Source organism: Aristolochia californica, unplaced genomic scaffold, assembly GCF_029961685.1.
Source record: "Aristolochia californica isolate CCGP_79_NKW_82.1479 unplaced genomic scaffold, dmAriCali1.0.hap1 SCAF_10, whole genome shotgun sequence".
Lineage (NCBI taxonomy): Eukaryota > Viridiplantae > Streptophyta > Magnoliopsida > Piperales > Aristolochiaceae > Aristolochia > Aristolochia californica.
In genome coordinates, this window is record NW_027181771.1 from 33,874,360 (window position 1) to 33,893,804 (window position 19,445).

Genomic DNA, 19,445 nt, shown 5'->3' on the forward strand with positions numbered 1-19,445 from the left:
ATCCATTAAGATTCATGGTTTTTTTGGGATTTCCTGATATGTGTAAAGTACGGTGGGGCCTGTATTTACACGTGTGCAGTCGTGAAATGCTATCACCGTGTGGGCCCAGAGGAGGTGAAGAGAACCCCCCCCCCCATAAGTAAACCAACTCCCGTCGTTGCTGCTGCTTCTACTCTCTCTCTCTCTCTCTGTCTCTCTCCCCTCGTGCTTGTTCGGTCACTGAGGGAGACCGGAAAAATGGAGCCGGAATTCAACGCTGGAAAATCGTACTTCGGGCCCTTTCCGTCGCGGAAGGATATCGACCAGATGTCGGAGACGCCGACGAAGAGGGGGTCCCACCGCCGGGCGCACTCGGACACCTTCTTCCGACTCCCCGACGATGACAACGACCTCCTTTTCGACGTCGATACTGACGCCGATTTCTCCCTCGCCCAAATCGATCTTCAGGCCTTGAACATGTCCGAGCCCGAATCGAATACGGCCGTGTCGGGTGCTTTCCCGGCTAAGTCGGATGAATCGAACGAGACTTCTGTGGAGAAGCCTAAGATCCCTGCTGGCGGCTCTCATTTCAGGAGCTTGTCGGTGGATGCCGCGTTTTTTGATGGGTTGGGATTTCAGCCGCTGGCCGCGGGGAGTGGAGAGGTCGAGAAGCCGGCTGGGAAGACGGGTCCTGAGAAGAGGATGCATCGTCATAGTAATTCCATGGACGGGTTATCTTCATCTTTTGAAGCAGAGTCTGCCATGGAGTATGCGAAGAAGGCCATGACATCTGAGAAGCTTGCTGAACTGTCACTGATCGACCCCAAGAGAGCTAAAAGGTATCGACTTCTCCCAATAGACTGCGATGATATTATATTTTTTGGTTCATACCTTGATTCTCGATTACCAATTCATCGCAAAGATTTTGATTTTGTTAGTGCTGGGTTCTGTTTATTTTAGTTTAGAACTTGTTCTGATATTTTTTACAATACAATACTGCTCTTTGTAGATTCTCTTTCGACTGTTCTGATTATTTTCCGGTCGTAATTTCTTCTTTATTTGTCGATGGACAGCGAGGAAAGTAGCTTATTTGTTTCGTCTAATGTCGAAGAACCAGTTGGCTTAAGCTCTTGTGTAAAGTTTTTGTAGTTGTGTCGATTTGAATGCTTAATTTGACTTCTCTCTCTGTTTTCAGGATTCTTGCAAATAGGCAATCAGCAGCACGATCAAAAGAGAGGAAAACTAGATACACCAGTGAGCTGGAGAGGAAGGTTCAGACGCTTCAAACGGAGGCAACCACTCTATCTGCGCAGCTGACACTCCTACAGGTATCAATCATGAGATGGCTTTATACGTTTGAATCTCTTCGAAATTATTTCCATGTCTATTCTAGCTCCCTAGGAACGACCTTTCCTTTTCTAATCTTTCCTTATGATATGTCTTCCTGTCATGAACTAGTTGTTTGTTTTTCTAATATGATCAGTGTTATTGGTTTTCTATTTTAGAATGTCAAATGAACTGTCTATATTGGAAACATTCACCTTTTTTTTTTGCTTTGAACTTGAGATGTTCGCCTTGGGAGAATCACCAGTTCATTTCTATACATGCTGCTTCGAAAACATGAATCCTCTTTGTCAGTTTCATCCACTAAGTTTCAGTGCAGATAAATGATCTGTTTTCTTATGAAGCATCAGTTCATATTAAGAGCTTGTTGGAGAAAAGAAGCAGCTCATACGTCAGTAGTGGAATTTTAGTGTAAAAATATTCTTTTAGTGTAAAATGAGATCTGAGAACTCTCCTTCCGCTTTACAATCTGTAACACAAAATGTTGAATTTAGTATTTCAGGATATGGGGTTTTCCTGCTGATCCATGATTTTCTATAGGGTCCTTGTGGTTGGTTGAGAAGGTAAAATAACCTTTTGGAGTCCAAAACTTGTCAGAGAAGAGTGATTGGTATGAACTTTGACAATATATTCATCCATTCACCTCTCTCTCTCTCTCTCTCTCTCTCTCTCTCTCTTTTTCTCTGTGGTTCTTCTCTTGATACAATTCAAATCTTTTTGACAGCTGGCTGGTGGAGATTTCTGTCTCTTGCTCTATTGTCATTAAATTAATTGGATTCTTTTCAAAAGAACAAATATATATGTGAGAGACTTTTTCGTCTAGCGCAACCCACGCGGAAACTAATTTCCCACTCACAACCGTGTTGAAACATCATAACTTGTAGGAGACATTTGTGGACTGAATTTCAGTATTTTTGTCTTCATGTTTTCCTACATCTTGAATGCTTTGCATTAAATGATGGTGAAAACAACATATTAAGTCGATTAATCATTCTTAAAATATTTTTTTTTTCAATCAACATCTTATGATGTTGATTGATCTCCAGCAGGATCAAACCACATCTGTTGGAGATCCATGCTTTTGGCACCTTACTAGAGAGTTTGACTTGCAGTTTCCTGTGATATAATATTTCTACATAGGAATACTTTCCATCTTTTGGTTCTCAGACAACTGTAGCAATTAATGTTTTTCTTTATTTATGACATTTTTTTTTTGTTTTTTCCTTATGTATATTGATTACAAAAACATACATGCAGGTACTCTATAAATTTGTCAAACTTGAATCCAAATGCAAACATGTGCAGAAATAATGCAAACTCTTCAGCTCAAATTGGATTTTCTTCTCCGTCCTCTTTTTCTCTGTTTCCTATGTTTTTTTTCTCTCTATCTACAATTTGCTGGAGCGAAATTTTTATTGACCACAGGCTATGATTATTCAAAAAGAGAAAGTAATTGTGCTATGTCAATACCCCCTAAGAAATCTGATCTGGTTCTTTTCTGCTAGAAGGATTCTACATACTTGGCTTTTCTGAATTTATGTTTACTATGTGAATTTTTATATAGCTTTATTATCCAATTTATTTGTTTAACTAGTTTGGAATTTGTGTTTATTAGCTATTTAGCTCCATATACCAACTTGGCTTATGTGTTTAAGTCAATTTTGTTAATTTATATATTTTCTTTAAGAAATGCGTCAATTTTATTTCAGTTTCAAATTGAGAAGAATTCTTAAGAGATAAGAGATAAGACATATGAGGAGTATGTTTCTCTTTACCACCCAAGGTGGATGGTGACTCAGATCATCTCCTAGCGGCTGTGTTACAGTCTTCCGCTGTGCATTCCATATTAGGTTGTCAATCAAACAAAAAAGGAAACAGAAAATGAGTAGATGGGTTGGGAGGTCTTTTCAATAAATTTTTCGTGTGCAAGTTTAGAATCTGTTCTTTTATTTACTGTAGTTACTGTCGTTCACAAGGCCATGATATAAAGAGATGACTGGGATATTAAGTTACGGCATATGTTCTTTTGACATGGGTTTGCAGGATATTATTAACTAGATCAGATTTATACTGCAAACTTGAAGCTTATTTGGATTTTTTTATGTCGTATTCATATAAATTTTTTATGTTTTCTGTAGAGAGATACCAATGGGTTGACAACAGAGAACAAGGAGCTCAAACTACGATTGCAAGCTATGGAACAGCAAGCACAACTTCGTGATGGTAGGTTTTCTGATATAGTACATAGCTTGTGATACCGTAGCAATTATTATTTTTTTTTTCTGAAATGATACTGAATTTTATTAAGAGAGCGCAAACGATACCGTAGCAACTATTGACAACGTAGATAACTACTTATCTGATATGAGGGTCAATTTCTAGGGGGAAAGAGAGTCATGGGATGTTTGCTTCATATTGTTGTGACTGTTTGCCCAAAGTTTGTCCGTGAAAAGAAAAGGAATTTTCTGTTAGAAACTAAAAAATGGCACAAAGGGACGGAGTGGCAATGCCTCAAGCCTTGGGGGTAGGGGAGCAGAGATTGCACATGTACTAATGAATGACTAGCCATCAACTGAGATGAGAATACTCTTGACAATTAGTTCAGTTAGAATTGTGCCTTTTTAGCTAGTATGAGGATTCTGAGCAAGAACATTGAGAAGTGGCTTACAGACCACGACTCTGCACAACAACCAAGCTGAACATGGATCTGGTACCTGCTGACTGGGGTCAGCTGGTGGGAGGATTAAATCAACAATCTCATCCTTTGTTTTTTTAGTATCTTTTATGAAATATAAGCTGACCTTTTGATTTTGTTTTACTTCTTTCACATGATCTATGCCATCCTTCAGCTTTGAACGAGGCTCTGAGAGAAGAAGTGCATAGGTTGAGAATTGCAACTGGCCAACTCCCACCAATCAACAACAACAACAACAGCAACTTCAACAGAGGCTCGCAGCAGTCGGCATCATCGTTTTTCACCCAAGCACAGTCCATGAACCTATTCGGTGGCCATCAAAGCCCACCACTCCATATGTCTCAGTCATCTGCAAGCAGTCAGTCTTCCGCGGGTCAGTCTCCGAATTGTTCGATGGACTTCATGCGAGGGTCGAATCTCCGCTAATTTCACAGTTCTGAGCTGGTGAACAGATTGATATTGATATTTATCTTCAGCCGGTTAGAAAACAGTAAGCACAAGAGTAGGAAATGTGTATATTCTGCGTACAAGTGAGCATATCAAGCTTTTCATACATGTAACTGAATGTTTTGCACTCTCTTGAGACAACATGTAGGAACCGTTAATGCGTCAACTCAGATACCTGGTTCTAAATGGGTGAATGGAGATTCTTGGAGAAGAATTTATTTACTGGAACTTGTTTTGGTACTGGAAAAGTGAAATAAATTGAGATTTTCCCCCTTTAGAAAACATGGTAGTTAACTCATATTTTGTGGGGTATTTCAAAATAGGCCTTACAATTAATGTTGAATGGATACAAATGGGCTAGCAAATGCATTAGTTTTTCGGGGAAATTTAAAAAGAAAAAAAAATTCCATTGCCGGGATTTGAACCCGGGTCGCCTGGGTGAAAGCCAGGTATCCTAACCGGACTAGACGACAATGGATTTTGAAATCAGATTATTACATATGTAATAAATCTTTATATTTGACAACCTCCAGCTCGATGACGCTCTGTTAATATCAGTGTAAAGTGGTTCTGCTCTTCCTGGTATGACTGCAATGTGGCAATCTTTTTTGCATTCTCCTCTTTCTTTTTCATTTTTTTAATCTATAATTTCCAAATTTGCTCCTTCAGAGTTCAGATCTCTGTAAGAGTCTGAACATAACGTGTACGATCTTCTACGATTTCAACATTTTGGTCTTTATACAGTTTTGTTCTTTCAGGATAGTTATAGATTTTTCAGTGGGCGTTTTTGTTTTCGTTGCGCGGAAAAATTCGGGGGATTTCTGCTTTGGTCATTGTCGCTTTCAGAAAAGCTGCTACAAATCATTCCTCCGCCATGGATGCCCACTTGAAGGTCCTCTTTGCTCGGTTTCACGAGCAATTTGGGTCCGGCCCTGGTCTCGGACCTGGTTCAGGCACTTGTCTTCTGAAAGTGGACTCGATTTCGCCTGCCTTCATCAAGTCCCACTTCCGTGCTTCCGCTGCTCTGTTCCGTACTGACCCATGGAAGCGCCTGCGGCCTGTTCACATCTTCGGAGTCCGCGTCGGCAAAGAATCCGACTGGGTTCATAAAAAACAGCCTTTCCCATGTGTCCAGTTCATCGGCGGCGACGGCGGGGACCTGGGATTCATCATGTTCAGGTCCCAGCAAAACGCCGAGCGTGTAATGCCGCCCGGGTCTCGCGTTACTCTCTGCGTCCCCACTGTGGAAGTCCTCCGCGTTACCTACGAGTGGGAGTCCTTAATCTGTTCCCCGAACCGGCAGGTGATCCGATCCCTATCGCTGTATTCATCTGGGACTGATAGATATCCGAGTATTGATGTCGCACGTTGCACTTCCACAGGTGGGCTGCGGTTTCGAAACCCCACAATGGAGGAGCTCAAATTCGTTTATACCTTTATATGAAAGCGATGGTTCTGGTGCATCCATTGCTTCAGGAAGATAAGGATGGGGGGCCTAAATGGGCACGGTTTGTGAGTTTCGAGCCGTTTATCGAGACTGTAGATGTGCAGTGGCCGCCGGAGGTAGCTAAGGGGGGTTGGGATGTGGTTGCTGTCACGGTTTCACATCGAGCTGGTCAAGCATATGGAGAGAACTGCTTCAACTCCAACTAAGACTTCTACAACCAAGAAAGCCACTGAGCAGGCTAAAGAGGAGGGGATTGGGGTAATGGATATGAAGGTAAATTGGGCTGTTACTAGACAATGTATGGTGTGTGAGAAGGAAATTCATGGGGATCAGCTTCTTTGCTGCGAGAGGTGCCAAGCTGTCATCTATTGCGGGTCAGTTTGTCAGAAACAACACTGGAAGGAGACTCATAAGAGTGTTTGTGGTCTGTACAAGGCCATGATGGAGAGAGAGGAAGAATTAGCCATGAAAGTCTTTGTTTTCACTTGTTTCTTTGAACACCCATGTATTTGGCTTGAATCAGTTGGTCTTCACCAGCAAGGCATGTGGAGGAGGAAATGTAACTGTTATGCTTACTCCTCCTTTGGCATGCTTCCTGTCAAAGGGGGACTCTTGGATGCTTGGGGTGGTTTGGGAGATGGTGAGTATCCACCAGACTCTCCCATCCCCAACTTCGGTGGAAGCTCAAGTCCAATCCTTCTCTCTGGGTGGTCAAGTATTATAACCTTCGATCCCTCCCTTTATCAAGCCCTGTTGCTGCTATACTCTCCCACCCTCTTGACTCTTTATTACATACTAACAGCACTCAGTATCAGTTCCAAGAATCTACTACTCAAGGGAAGAGAAGTGGTGCTTCACTACATTGGCCCTGAATGTGAATTAGATTGGATCCCTGCATTTACTGAAATTGGGCATCTCTTAAACGGATCAGGCAACATACAGATGATTATGGTTGGCCCGGAAGTTCCCAGTCATCTATCAGGGACAGTATCAGGGATAAGCAGCAGAGTCCGAGTGAATTTTGTTCGCTTTCTCCCCATGTGATAGTGGCACTGAATTGTGGACTAGAGAGTGGTGGAAGTTGGGGTGGAGCTCTTGAGTTGATAAAATCTCTGAATGTGCCTACCTTCCTCACTGATCAGTCTGAAATTTCTTGTGCAAATGCTAAGCAGATTCTTAGGACTGCAGGATTGCATATTACTCTTCCAGTGACACCCAACCCATTTCGTTCTCCAGTGAGAAGGCTGCCACCTTCAACTAATCTTCCCTCTTTCAGCAATGGATTTGTGTTTGGAGTGAATACATGAGTCTGGTCATGAAGATCTAATCAGTGAAAGTGCTTCGGTAAAGGTTGATATGGGATGAGCCCAGTGTACTATTTGAGGTGCATTGCTTCAAGGTGTATTCTTTTTTCTCATTGTACTCCATGAAAACAACATTTGATAATCTGATCTTTTTTCTGTAATATGTCTGCATTCTTTCCTCAAACCTGTTTTTTTTTTTAAGTTTATCAAGCGATTGAATAAGCTTGAATAAGCGATTGAGTTCCATAATATGATTTGAATTCTGATTTTGGCCTCTCCCTTCTATAAAAGAGGAGAAAGAGATACTCTGATCCACTCGGCGATCCTAACAATTCAGGAATGGATATTTTTCACGTGCCGTTCTTCTACACCGCTCCTAATTGTCTTTCCAAGTCTCTCAACACCGGAGAATTACGTTCACTGGACGGAAGCCTCCGAATCCCATAGATACTCCGCCGCCGACCTCCCTGGTATGCTTTTTTTTCGGCCAGAATAAAAAAACTGAACATGGTGGGGGAGTGTGAATCTTTTGGGATGGGTGTGGATTCAGAGAGATTATTTTCCTCGGTAGGTAAATCAGGACATTAATGGAAGAATGAAAGCCGAGCGGTTAGCTCACAGAACATAGACAAGTTGATACACAGATTTTTCTTTACCACGAGAAATTGAACAGCTCTCTCGAAACTCTCCAGAGTCTTGTAAAATACAAAATACCAGAAAACATGCATTTTTACTATTTGGCATTAACTCTTTTTTCAAGTGTCTAACAAAGCCTTCAAAAAGACACCCACGAGTCTTCCCTCCAGGTACAGCACCTCAACCCAAAGCTTGCGCTCACGGATATTTAGGTAGGGACAAAGAAACAGAGTTAACACTTTCACCGTCACACAAATACACCATACTCCTATCCTTCCCGATACCACATGTAGACAATTGCTATTAACAATGCTCTCATTCACATGTCCGCTTGCTCGCAGAGGTCAAGTAAAGCCAATGTCTGCCAACACCCAGTAAAAACAGAAAGAAATGGGTCACTCGGAAAGTTACCAAAAATAAGCTCATATTGATTCAAACACTAGTTCAATCACTAATCAAAAGGACACCCAATCATCAGGAAAAATTAAAGACCGACAACGCGTGTTAAAGCAAGTAAAGAATTATGCAAATACCGAAAACATTATATACCTCTGGTACAGAGAGTTCAAGCCGGAACTTGGGACCATCATAGTGATGCAAAACTGGCCTGAAAGCATCTTCTTCCAGCGCCTTGCAGAGTTTCCTCACACGGATCCTTACCTGTAAGCATTTTGGTTAGTGACTGAATCATTTCTTTAAAATAATCAATACAAGAGACTTCTCAACCTGAAAAATTGAAATGGCACCCTCAGCTTACCTGAGCAGGAAATCTCGATTCACCCTTACATTTTTTGTCCTCCCAAGCAGTGGCGTCAATGTTCGATCCTCCAAAACTGGCCGCCTGTACAAGATGAAAACCAAAAATTAGCAAAATAGAAAAAGACATTATGAGAAAGACAGTAAGATTCCCCTCACACAAGTGTTACTAAAAAAATAGCCAATTCATTTTGGTTTGCAGAACATCATATAAGAAATACATCAATGAGACAAGAGAACCACAATTTAGATGATATAGTAGCTGAGACTAAACCAATGGATTTAAGTTAAAAAACTAGAGCCAGAACAGATTAAAAATTACAGAAAGAACAACATAGAAGTTTGTCTTGAGTGCTACCTCAAATATCCCATGCAACTGGTGAGTGGTATAGTTATAGAGGAAGAGAGGTAATCCAGGAGTTATGGCTCGAACAGAGTCACGATATCTTGGTGGTAAGCCTGCAAAAATAGATGTCGTTAATATATCTACAACAGATCATTCTATCATCATCCACGTATCAGAAAGCTGGGAAAGATAAAGAAGCAGCATAGCACATAAAGACTTGCAATTGTTTATCAAAAGATGTTAACCAATGAAACAAGATGTTCATACTCAGCCCAAGCCTCTTGTCTCCTTCAAGAACATAAACATCCCTTAACTTAAGCACTTCCCCGAGGATTCTCCCCAAGCTAGCAGGCCAGCAAACTCAAAGTTAACATTTCAATGCTAAATTAGATTTTTTTTTTAGTCTTCTTGGACCCGGATTAGAAACTTATAAAGGTGACTATACCGAATCTTCATATAAAAAAATGATGACTGAAATGTGTCAAATCATTTCTCAGCAAGTTCATCTATCATCATTTCTCGCTCACATCGGCAAGAGAATTTGAGTAGGAGAATGAATAAACAAAAATATCAAACAGAAACATATTTTGAAGACATGAATTTTTATTAAATTAGTTAAAGCATCCAACAGAAAAATGGTTCCCGTGATTTTTCCAACATATATGTTTTATTTGATCATCTCAATAGCAAAGGTCACTTGAAATATCATTCTAACATCATTTATGTGTGTGTGTCTGTGTATAGGTTGTTTTTATAAAATAAACATTTTCTGGAAAAAACACGTCTGAATAATCCTACAAAATAACTCATTGTATAGCATGACATAGATCCACAGTCCACACAGTATAAATGAAAAGGAACATTTTTCAATTTACAATAACGTAAGTGATGAAGTAGGCCATGGGATGATGAAATCATTTAAATGCAGTATCAATGACCAAACTGAACGACCTTTTAAAATCAATGAGTAAAATAAATGATCACAAACATAGAAGTATTGAAGTCTAAAGGAAAGCCAAACAATTTAGAGAGACTCTAAAAAAACTTAAGCCAACATTGTTAAACAAATACTACTTCCACCAAAGCATACATATTTTAATCACTTTTCAAACTAATCGTGTAGACACTCAATAGAGAAACAAAGAGTAATTTTTCAAGTTCTTGAAAATGCAACAATAGTAAATAGAAATGGAAGTATAGTTTACCAAAAAGCTGCCGCTTAAGATCTTCTTGCATAGTGTCATTATTACAAACAAAAATGTAACCTCCCAAAACTTCATTTCGTGGTAGCATTTCAGATGAAGGCAGCGTCTTGAAGCGCTTATCCACAGAACCATTGTTGTTGCTATTGTTATTGTTGTTGTTATTGTTATTGTTGTTGTGGACCTCCTTATTGCTAATATTGTTTCCATACTTGCTACCAAGGGGAAGGTTGACATTGCCAAGATTGTTATTGCTGCCCTTCTGATACACCAGATTCAAGTTATACAGTCCAGTCCTTGAAAGATTCTTGGTAATTGGTTCTGGCATTTTGGTCTCCAAACTCAAGAGGTTGAAATTGAAGTTTTCAAATTTGTTCTCTTCCTGAAAGCCTAGTTTCTCCCGAGGTTTGATTTCGGCTCCAGCCTTGGAAAGATCAAGGTTGTTCATCCGTTCCCCTTTTGATCTTGTCTGCTCAGCCAATTTCGATGCAACCATCAGCCATTTATGGTCCTCTGAGACTTTTGATTGTCCCCGGAGCTCATCTCCCAGCTGCCAAAATGTATGTTGGTTGTCCATGTTCCTGAAATGCAATAGACCACAGATACAAAAAGACATACTTCTAATGAGAAAGGGATGGAATATTAAAAAAAAACACTGAAATTTTAAAATAACTCAACGAATGAAAGACACAAGACACATCTAGCAGTACTCGCAAAAAGACGTCCTAAATACATTGCTGCAATACACCAACCCCTACCTAATTAAATTGTCACAAATCCAAGAAGAAGAGAAACACTTTCAGAAGTATAACTAAGATGTTCAAGAAGCTAAGGTAGCAAAAACTAAACAAGGGGAAGAGATCAAATTCAAGCTACAAATGTTCACAAAAAGAAAACCAAAAAAAGACCGATGAAAAGCCAAATTTTACAACAATTACACAAAAAAAGACAGAATAACTTCGAGAAGAAACAAACTCCTCCTAGAACTATAACGCCAACTTCTGAAAGAAAAAAAAAAGTTCCAGGGAAGCCAAAACTACTTCCTTCACAAAAATGCAAATAACTGATAAAAGTAAAAAAAAAATAAAAAACGCGACAAAAACCAATAGAAGAAAATCCCAACTCAATTTTAAGACGAAAATGCTAATTATGACTAGAATCCTCCAACAAAACTAAAGAATATAATTTCAGGCTATCAGTAATAGCAAATTTGACTAACCTAGACAGCTCAGAATCTTCAAGATCTGCTTAGATGGCAGAAAGCCAGGCTCGATCTGTTCAGATCTGGTGAGAGAGAAGGGCGTAACCCTAGATTTAGGGATCAAAAGGCGACGTCCCTCCCCTTTCCTCTCCGAAACCGGAAAACGCGACAGAGGCAAATGACGGAGATTTTCGCTTCTATTTATACGGTGACGAAGCAAAAATGGTCGAGACGACAACGAAATTACCACTCTCCCCACTTCCCACTAGCTTTTCTAAAATCATGGGAAATCACAAAATTGCCATTAATGGGACAATTATGTCTTCGGATTCTCCACGCGGCCCCCTGCAACTGGCAAGCGGGAAAGTCGGTGGCCACTCATGAGTAAAGGAATTGACAATTATACCCTCATTCTATTACCTTTATGACCTAAAGAGCTTGAAAGCTAAATGTGTAATTAATTTAAATTAGTTAACTTAAGTGTTAATGATGAAACCCAAACCGGACCGAATGGGTCGGTTCAACCAGATTAAACCAAAACTGTATCTTTTTCTAGTTCTTATTTAGACAAAAATTAGATTCTTAAAATAAAAAAACACAACCGATTGGTGCGTTTGACCATAAATCGGACCGATTAAATCACATCTAATCCAATAATTTAGGTAATATGGCCGATTTTGAACCGATTCTTTGAAAGAAAATCGATGTATTTGTGTGGAGAGGTTAAGCGACAATCGGGGAATAATTAATTGAAATTGGATGCTTAGTGCCATGATTAAATTATTTGATAGACTATGTAATAAGATAATGTTTCAACATCCACAAAGTGGGTTGTAAGTAGTTGCAAGCTTATAAGAATATTAATTTTCTTGTTTAGATCACATGAATTGGTATATTCCTAGCATAGTTTAAGATGACCAACCTTGTGGTGGTTGAACATGTTTATCTCCCTAGGACACATGGGATGCACAAAAGTGGGTCTATTCAACATTTTTATTGGAATGATTATATATATTATTTATATGGCCACGAGAAAAACAAGGGTGTTCAAGCCAGGTAAACCCTAAACCCTTGTCAGGGTGGTTCCGTCTACTCTTGTGAGCGGTGGCTTTTCGTACTTGACCGACTAGTCGTTTAGGTTGTATTGGGCAACCTCGTGACATCGGGAGTTCTGGGGCACGCTACCACTCTTGTGAACGGTGGCTTTCTGCACTTGACCGACTAGTTTTTTAAGTTGTATTGGCTAACCTCTTGACAACTCTAAACTGTAAATTTTTTATAAGAAAACAAATAAAAATGCATAAATAGAATAAAGATCGATGAAAATTAATTTATTTTTCAATAAGATTATTATTTTTAGATGATCAAAGATTTTTTTTTAAATAATTTATTTTTAACAATACAAACAATCCCTTGCCTTGTAAGATTTATTAATTTAAATTTTAATTGGACTCACTCTTTAACTTTTTTTTTTAAATTTTCATCAAAGAAAAATTACCCCAAAATTAAATATTTAATTTAAAAATTGTTTTTGACCAATTAAATTGATTTAATTAAAAATATAATTTGAAATATACATTAACTTATGTAAGTGTTTGGTGAGAATTAGGTGGGAATTCTTCCATCACCATTAGGAAAACTAGTTGTGACCTGCTTCCCTGTGCAGTCACAACGAATTCTGGTTGAGGTTTCGACTTCATTGCAGTGGACTGCGGAACCGAAAGACGATAGATGACGAAGCTCGCTCAACCCAGTTGCTACTTCATCTGAACTGAGAGAAAAGAATTCCAGAATCTGAACCCAAAGTTTCGCGGTTGTTTTCACCGATGAGAAGGCCTCTTTTTGAATTCCAGAAAAGAAAGATACAGTGACCTTCTCTCTTCTAACCTCCGTGTTGTAATACTAGGGAACCGAAAAGACGGTAGTAACGGTTAACAGGTAGATGACGAAGCTCGCTCAAACCAGTTTCCAAAATCTTTAATACATTGTCCCACTTCATCTGAACCGAGAGAAAAGAATTCCCAGAATACGAATCCAAAGTTTCGCAGTTGTTTACAGCGATGAGAAGGCTGAATTCCAGAATAGAAAGATACAGTGACCTTCTCTCTTCAAACCTCCATGTTGTAATACTAGGGAACCGAAAGACGGTAGATGACGAAGTTCGCTCAAACCAGTTTCCGAAATCATTAATTCATTGTCCCACTTCATGTGAACTGAGAGAAAAGAATTCCCAGAATCCGAAACCCAAAGTTTCGCAGTTTTTTACATTGATGAGAAGGTCTCCTTTTGAATTCCAGAAATGAAAGAAACAGCGACCTTCTCTCTTCGTATATTTAGCAAGGTGCCTTTGTTTGATTATCGCTTAAAAAAACAGAGTTGGGGGGGGGGGGAGGGGGGGGGAGGGGGGGGGAGGGGTTTGGTTTCACTCTGTGGATGGGGATGGGGTGGAAAAAAGAACCGGTTGGGTTTGGGTCAGGCGGAGATATGAAACGGAGTAGGACGGGAGGAGATGAGTGAAGGTTTACAGAGACGGGTGGTCGGGGATAGAAGCAGTTCGATCCTTCTGAAGGGGTATTTTAGTCTATTTATCAAAAGCATATAAAGAATATCAAGAGGACAAGCCTGTCTAGTCGGAGTTACGGAGGGAAAGATGAAGACGAGGATGGACCTCAGGGTCGCTTTAATGGCGATTTGGCTGTTATCAGCTGCTGCATTGGAAGACTATGTGCGGCCGCTGCCTCGTAAGACTCTGTCTTTCCATCGGAAGTCCAGGCATCCTTCTCAGCCTCAACAGGTTAGAATCGGTACTGAGGTTGTCTCATTCTATATCTGTTTTATTCACGGGTGAGATTTCTTGTCGAGTGCTTTTTTGCTCCCTTCTTTGGTTGGAACTAAAAGCCCTGGTTGTGTGTTGGTGAAGCTTTAGTTCTCGGCTTTTGTGTGGATTGGTTGTGGAAGATCTAGGTCTCTGTATTCTCTATTGGTTCTTTTTAGCCAGTTTAAATAGTTGGGATGCGAGAGCTATTGGTTGTGAATTTTTTCTAAGCTGAATTTGGATAGTCTTGATCTGGATTTTAGTCAATCTGATTTCTTGTAGTCTGATATTTTGATTTTTAGGTCGGTTATTGAATTAATCAAAATTTACTTAGAAGGCTAAGGAAGGATTTGAATTATATTAATGCGTCACTCTGCGGCTTCTTTGTCATCTCTTTTCCTGAATTCTTGTCTTCGATTTGAAGTTTGCGTGTGGAGATAGGAATCACTGTCATTTAAGCAATAAATGTTTCTGGTCAGTGATATGGCAATGTATTAAGGGGACATGGGAATCCTTCTTATGCTGAAGTTGAAGTACTATTCACATTATAGAACGTGAGTAGAAAAAGGAGTGTACTTAAGGATCTAAGTTTAGTGCTTTCCTGAACTGGTGAAATTGCTCAAACGCTATTTTGTGTTCTCAGTGGAAAATCCTAAGGTTCATGTGGTTTAGTAGTGCACAAACCAAGGGCTACGTCTATTTATCTTTACAACTCATCATGTAAGTAAACCAAGAAGCATGTCATAGTATTAAATTTATCGTCTCCTGCTGGACTTTGAGGACTGTAACCAGCGATGGGTAATTTTGTGTTCCTCTTTCTTTATGACCGTTCCCCAACTTTGGCAGGCTCACCTGGGGAGACATGTAAGGAACCTGTGGAGTTAAAATTATCTTGCTATTGCTGCTAATTTTTTTAGAAAAGGAGCCCATTATAGATCAGCTTTCTTTCATGCTTCTGTTCTAAAAACAAGTTCTCAATATTTTTTTTTATTGATTATTACTTCAATTTTTGTCACGAGGGGTTTACAGGTTCACATTTCTTTGGCGGGGCATAAGCAAATGCGGATTTCATGGATTACAGATGACATGTACTCTCCTGCAGTTGTTGAATATGGAACATCTCCTGGAGAATACACTTTATCATGTCAAGCAGAAACCATCTCCTATAACTACTTGTTTTACAGTTCTGGGACGATCCACCATGCTGTGATCGGACCGTTGGAAGATGACACTGTTTATTTTTACCGCTGTGGAGGCCAAGGTCCGGAGTTCAACTTTAAGACTCCTCCCTCGAAATTCCCTGTTACATTTGCTGTGGCAGGAGATCTTGGTCAGACAGGCTGGACCATATCAACTCTAGACCACATTGGGCAGTGTAACTATGATGTCCATCTGCTCCCTGGAGATCTATCTTATGCTGATTACCGCCAGTATTTATGGGATTCATTTGGCAATCTGGTGCAGCCTCTTGCCAGTACAAGGCCATGGATGGTAACTGAAGGGAACCATGAGAAAGAGATTATTCTATTCTTTAAGGATGGTTTTGAAGCCTATAATGCAAGATGGAAGATGCCTTATGAGGAGAGCGGGTCAGGCTCAAATCTCTATTATTCTTTTGAGGTTGCAGGAGTACATGTTATAATGCTTGGTTCTTATGCTGATTATGGCAAGTATTCCAATCAGTATAACTGGCTGAAGGTAAGTAATTCTTTGTAGATTATAAAATCTCTTTCTCTGTATGCACGTTTATTTATACAGGCATTGCGTTTTCCTTGTTTTTCTTTCTAGTTTTTGTGTATGTCACTGTCATGGTACTTAATTCTGATTCCCTCATCTACAAATCACTAACACGACAGTAAGGAAACATAGTGAATTACTTCTATTATTTGACCAATTCCTTAGATTAAATGATGCAAATTTTCTGTGTTATGATGTCTGTCAAACCATTGTTTTGCAGGCTGATCTTTCAAAGGTAGACCGGGAGAAAACCCCATGGCTTCTTGCACTATTTCATGTGCCGTGGTATAACAGCAACCATGCTCATCAAGGTGAAGGGGATGACATGATGGCAGTCATGGAGCCATTGCTTTATGCGGCAGGGGTGGACATTGTATTCACAGGCCATGTGCATGCTTATGAACGTTCGGTAATCCTGCAACCATGCATTCCTTCCTAATGACCACATTTCATCTGCCTGGTATTTAATAAGAATTGGCCTCTTTTTCAATGATTAGACGCGTGTCTACAATGGAAAGAGGGATCCCTGTGGACCTGTTCATATAACTATTGGAGATGGAGGCAACAGAGAAGGCTTGGCTCAAAGGTGATTGTCTCTCTCACTTCCATCCTTTTCATTTATATGAACGGTCTTATTATGGACTTCTACCTCAGTTTGGACCAAATGAATTTTCTTCAGCCAACTAGAAGAAAGAATGTCTCGAGTTCATGTCACAGTAAATGCTCTTTGTTTGTATCGTTTCATTTATCCATGAATTTATTGGCAGATTCAAAAACCCAAAGCCAGAATGGTCTGTCTTCCGTGAAGCAAGTTTCGGCCATGGTGAATTCAAGATCGTAAACTCCAGTCACGCATATTGGAGCTGGCACAGGAATGATGATGATGAACCTATTCAATCAGATACGTTCTGGATTAACTCCTTAGCCAGTTCACAATGCATTCAGAAGCCCGTACTCAGGAAAATCCTATTGTCTTCATAAGCTCGTAGGTTCAAAGTCCCAACGGGCGTGGAGTTTTTCAATACTATTATATTTCCAGTAATGTATTACATGCTAGCTTGTCGCCCTGTACATAATATAACACTGAAACTTTGATTTGTATAAGACAATGCACCTCTGAGGCTCTGTAAGAATGTATTAGTCTGTAAAAAAGTATATGGTAATGCATGTTGACTTCCAGTTTATGGTGTTGGTATTCTCAGGAAGAGTGAAATGCCCTAAACAAACATTACCTATCCCCCATTGCTTAGCTCACCAGCATTTTCATCTAGACGAGGACATTATCATTCTTAGCTCCCAAGTATCAGAGGCAGAGTCATCAGGATAAATACACCAGTCTGAAAGGAAAGAAAAAGGACAAATATAACAATACAACAGATGCCAATACTCTGTGTCCTAAGACCTAATTCAAACATTGTCACTGCACGGATACACCAGTTCTTGTTACTTTAAACTATCTTCCTTGTAAATCCCATAGGAACTGTTTATCAGACACTGACCCTGGTTGAACACTTCATTTGGGTCTAATGAATTTTCAGTTGTTGCAGTTTCGGCGGAGTCGTGAAAATTCTTCCCCCTCCAGAGCACAATCTGACCATTCTTGAATAAAATAGGAACACACGGAACCAGGTCCTGAAATCCACAACACAAAGCATACAGCTTGGTAAGTCTTTATACAGAAACAGATATTCATGACTTGTGCTTTTTTCCTTTTTCTTTTCTGAACATTGGTTGCACAGGCTACCAGACACCCCTGAGACTTTTAACCCAAGTCACACACATTAAGAAGAAGCCGCCCAAGATGGTCATTAGGCAACATCATTTGATGTTCTCATGTTTCCATGAAAGAGTAACATCCTTAAATTTCTATGTTTGTATGGTGATCAAACATCAATTGCAGTAGAGATACAGAAAAAACTAAATTTCTTTTGCTGATAACAGTCCTAATTACTAAGCTTCAATCAGTTCAAGAATGTCGTACCCTCAGCTTGACACCAATCTTCTTGCAGTCACTAGTATCCACATGGGTGCAGTCGAGTCTGATCACTTCTTCATGTTTGAAGGCTTCCTGCACTTTAGCCACCACATTCACGTAGACACCATTTCTGGCTGCAAGCATTAAGCATCCAAGCGACTTAAACAATGGGCATAGTATACCATTTACGAAGTAAAACAATCACAGGACCAACTCACTGAGCTTCATCAATGGCTGAGCATTGAGACCTCTGTTCCTCATCTCCTTCGTCTCCTCAAAGGTAAGTCCATCAGCAACATTTTTCACCAGTCGCGGGTATACGGGGGCCCGAGGCTTCCAGAGCATGAGAGGGATAGAGGGTCTCTTTTGGGGATCATGGTTCCGCCCGCGGTACAAAATCAGGATGTTGATATGCCTGTAGATGATCTTTCCACCGGTTTTCTCCTGTTACAGAGCTGCTGCTAAAGATTGAGTCAAAATTGCAGGTTACAGTACCTAAACCACCATCGATTTATCAGGAATCACCTCGAGGTGGAAGCAAACATTATCCATGTCAAGGGTAGGGACTCCCAGACACTTGATTCTGACAGCTTCAGCTCTCTTCCAGTGGTTGTGGATATCATCTAACATATTGTGGGTCACCCCTCCCTTTCCTGAAACAATTTTTTTTGAATCACACCATTAAACACTTCTGGAGTGAAATCGCACGGCAAAACCAGTAACAAAAGCAATTCTTTGCTCATAGATAAGAAGAAGAAGAAGAAAGAAGAAGTGAAACGGACCTATATTGATCTGACGAGCACAATCGCTATGCCGATACCGCTCCACAAGCTCTTCGATTTCCTCTTCAGTCAACGGCTCTCCCAACACCGATTCTCTCTCCTCCAACACAGATACCTGATCAGGACACCCAGTTAAAGGAGCTGATACCCCATTCCATTTTCGATCCAAGCGGCCTGGTCCAAACGGGGAAAACCTCGGAGGTTCTCGAAACCCTATCGGCTCGATCGACGGATTGGTTTCAGAGTACGAATATCGAAAATCGAAGGGGAGGTCAGAGTGAAACGGCACATTTGGGGGGTCTGATTTTGCAGAGGATTTAGAGGAGGCTTTGGGCTTCGAATCTGGCGATTTGGAGATTGGAGTGAAAGGAGGATCATGGTTACGACGAACACCCAGAATCAGAGATGGGTATAGCAATTTAAAGGTCTGGAATCGGAGGCAATGCCATGCGAGGAACTCCTGCATCCTACGTCGGAGGGAAGGGTTTACCGCGAAGCGGCGCTAGGAGGTAGGGGGATTATGCTCGTTGAGAATCGCAAAACATGAAAATGCCATTATTTCTGGGGAAAATAAAAGATAGATCATCTACAGAAAAGAAGTTGGCATCCCTCATTTCATTCAATCTGTTGGAAGATTCAAATATGTAATTTTACTCTTTTAAGCATAAAGATCACTCCACTTTCTCTAAATAATGTGAATTCAATATATAGAATTGGATAAAAATAATCATTCATATGTAATATCACATCCATATCACGTATTTAACAATCAATCATCC

General features: G+C 40.1%; 6 protein-coding genes and 1 non-coding gene across 7 annotated transcripts; 4 read left to right on the forward strand and 3 right to left on the reverse strand.

Moving 5' to 3' along the window:
- The first annotated feature begins 196 nt into the window (after nt 1-196).
- On the forward strand, nt 197-4,733 carry LOC137942563 (transcription factor VIP1-like). The gene is made up of 4 exons (XM_068788261.1): nt 197-818; nt 1,175-1,307; nt 3,462-3,546; nt 4,173-4,733. Exons 1-4 carry the CDS (start codon nt 238-240, stop codon nt 4,442-4,444), a joined length of 1,071 nt encoding a protein of 356 aa, XP_068644362.1. The 5' UTR covers nt 197-237; the 3' UTR covers nt 4,445-4,733.
- A 136-nt stretch (nt 4,734-4,869) lies between these two features.
- TRNAE-UUC (transfer RNA glutamic acid (anticodon UUC)) lies at nt 4,870-4,943 on the reverse strand. Its single transcript has one exon. It is a non-coding gene; the product is annotated as a tRNA-Glu (tRNA).
- A 207-nt stretch (nt 4,944-5,150) lies between these two features.
- Nucleotides 5,151-7,391, forward strand: LOC137942604 (uncharacterized). The gene is given in 2 exon segments (XM_068788311.1): nt 5,151-5,900; nt 5,903-7,391. Coding segments are annotated over 2 exon segments (777 nt in total). The 5' UTR covers nt 5,151-5,339; the 3' UTR covers nt 6,119-7,391.
- Nucleotides 6,174-6,956, forward strand: LOC137943153 (uncharacterized). The gene has a single exon (XM_068788847.1). The coding sequence runs from the start codon at nt 6,174-6,176 to the stop codon at nt 6,954-6,956; it is 783 nt and encodes a 260-aa protein (XP_068644948.1).
- Nucleotides 7,392-7,841: 450 nt separating the features above from the next.
- On the reverse strand, nt 7,842-11,519 carry LOC137937593 (B2 protein-like). The gene is made up of 6 exons (XM_068782693.1): nt 11,376-11,519; nt 10,160-10,737; nt 8,967-9,067; nt 8,610-8,693; nt 8,402-8,512; nt 7,842-8,213 (listed from the first exon to the last, which is right to left on the reverse strand). The coding sequence occupies exons 2-6, from the start codon at nt 10,731-10,733 to the stop codon at nt 8,172-8,174; spliced, it is 912 nt and encodes a 303-aa protein (XP_068638794.1). The 5' UTR covers nt 10,734-10,737; nt 11,376-11,519; the 3' UTR covers nt 7,842-8,171.
- A 2,465-nt stretch (nt 11,520-13,984) lies between these two features.
- On the forward strand, nt 13,985-17,091 carry LOC137937603 (purple acid phosphatase 18-like). The gene is made up of 5 exons (XM_068782705.1): nt 13,985-14,151; nt 15,202-15,870; nt 16,130-16,318; nt 16,407-16,495; nt 16,677-17,091. Exons 1-5 carry the CDS (start codon nt 14,008-14,010, stop codon nt 16,888-16,890), a joined length of 1,305 nt encoding a protein of 434 aa, XP_068638806.1. The 5' UTR covers nt 13,985-14,007; the 3' UTR covers nt 16,891-17,091.
- A 78-nt stretch (nt 17,092-17,169) lies between these two features.
- LOC137937612 (CRS2-associated factor 2, mitochondrial) lies at nt 17,170-19,277 on the reverse strand. Its single transcript, XM_068782716.1, has 5 exons — nt 18,667-19,277; nt 18,410-18,537; nt 18,103-18,328; nt 17,891-18,018; nt 17,170-17,541 (listed from the first exon to the last, which is right to left on the reverse strand). Exons 1-5 carry the CDS (start codon nt 19,130-19,132, stop codon nt 17,353-17,355), a joined length of 1,137 nt encoding a protein of 378 aa, XP_068638817.1. The 5' UTR covers nt 19,133-19,277; the 3' UTR covers nt 17,170-17,352.
- Nucleotides 19,278-19,445: the final 168 nt, after the last annotated feature.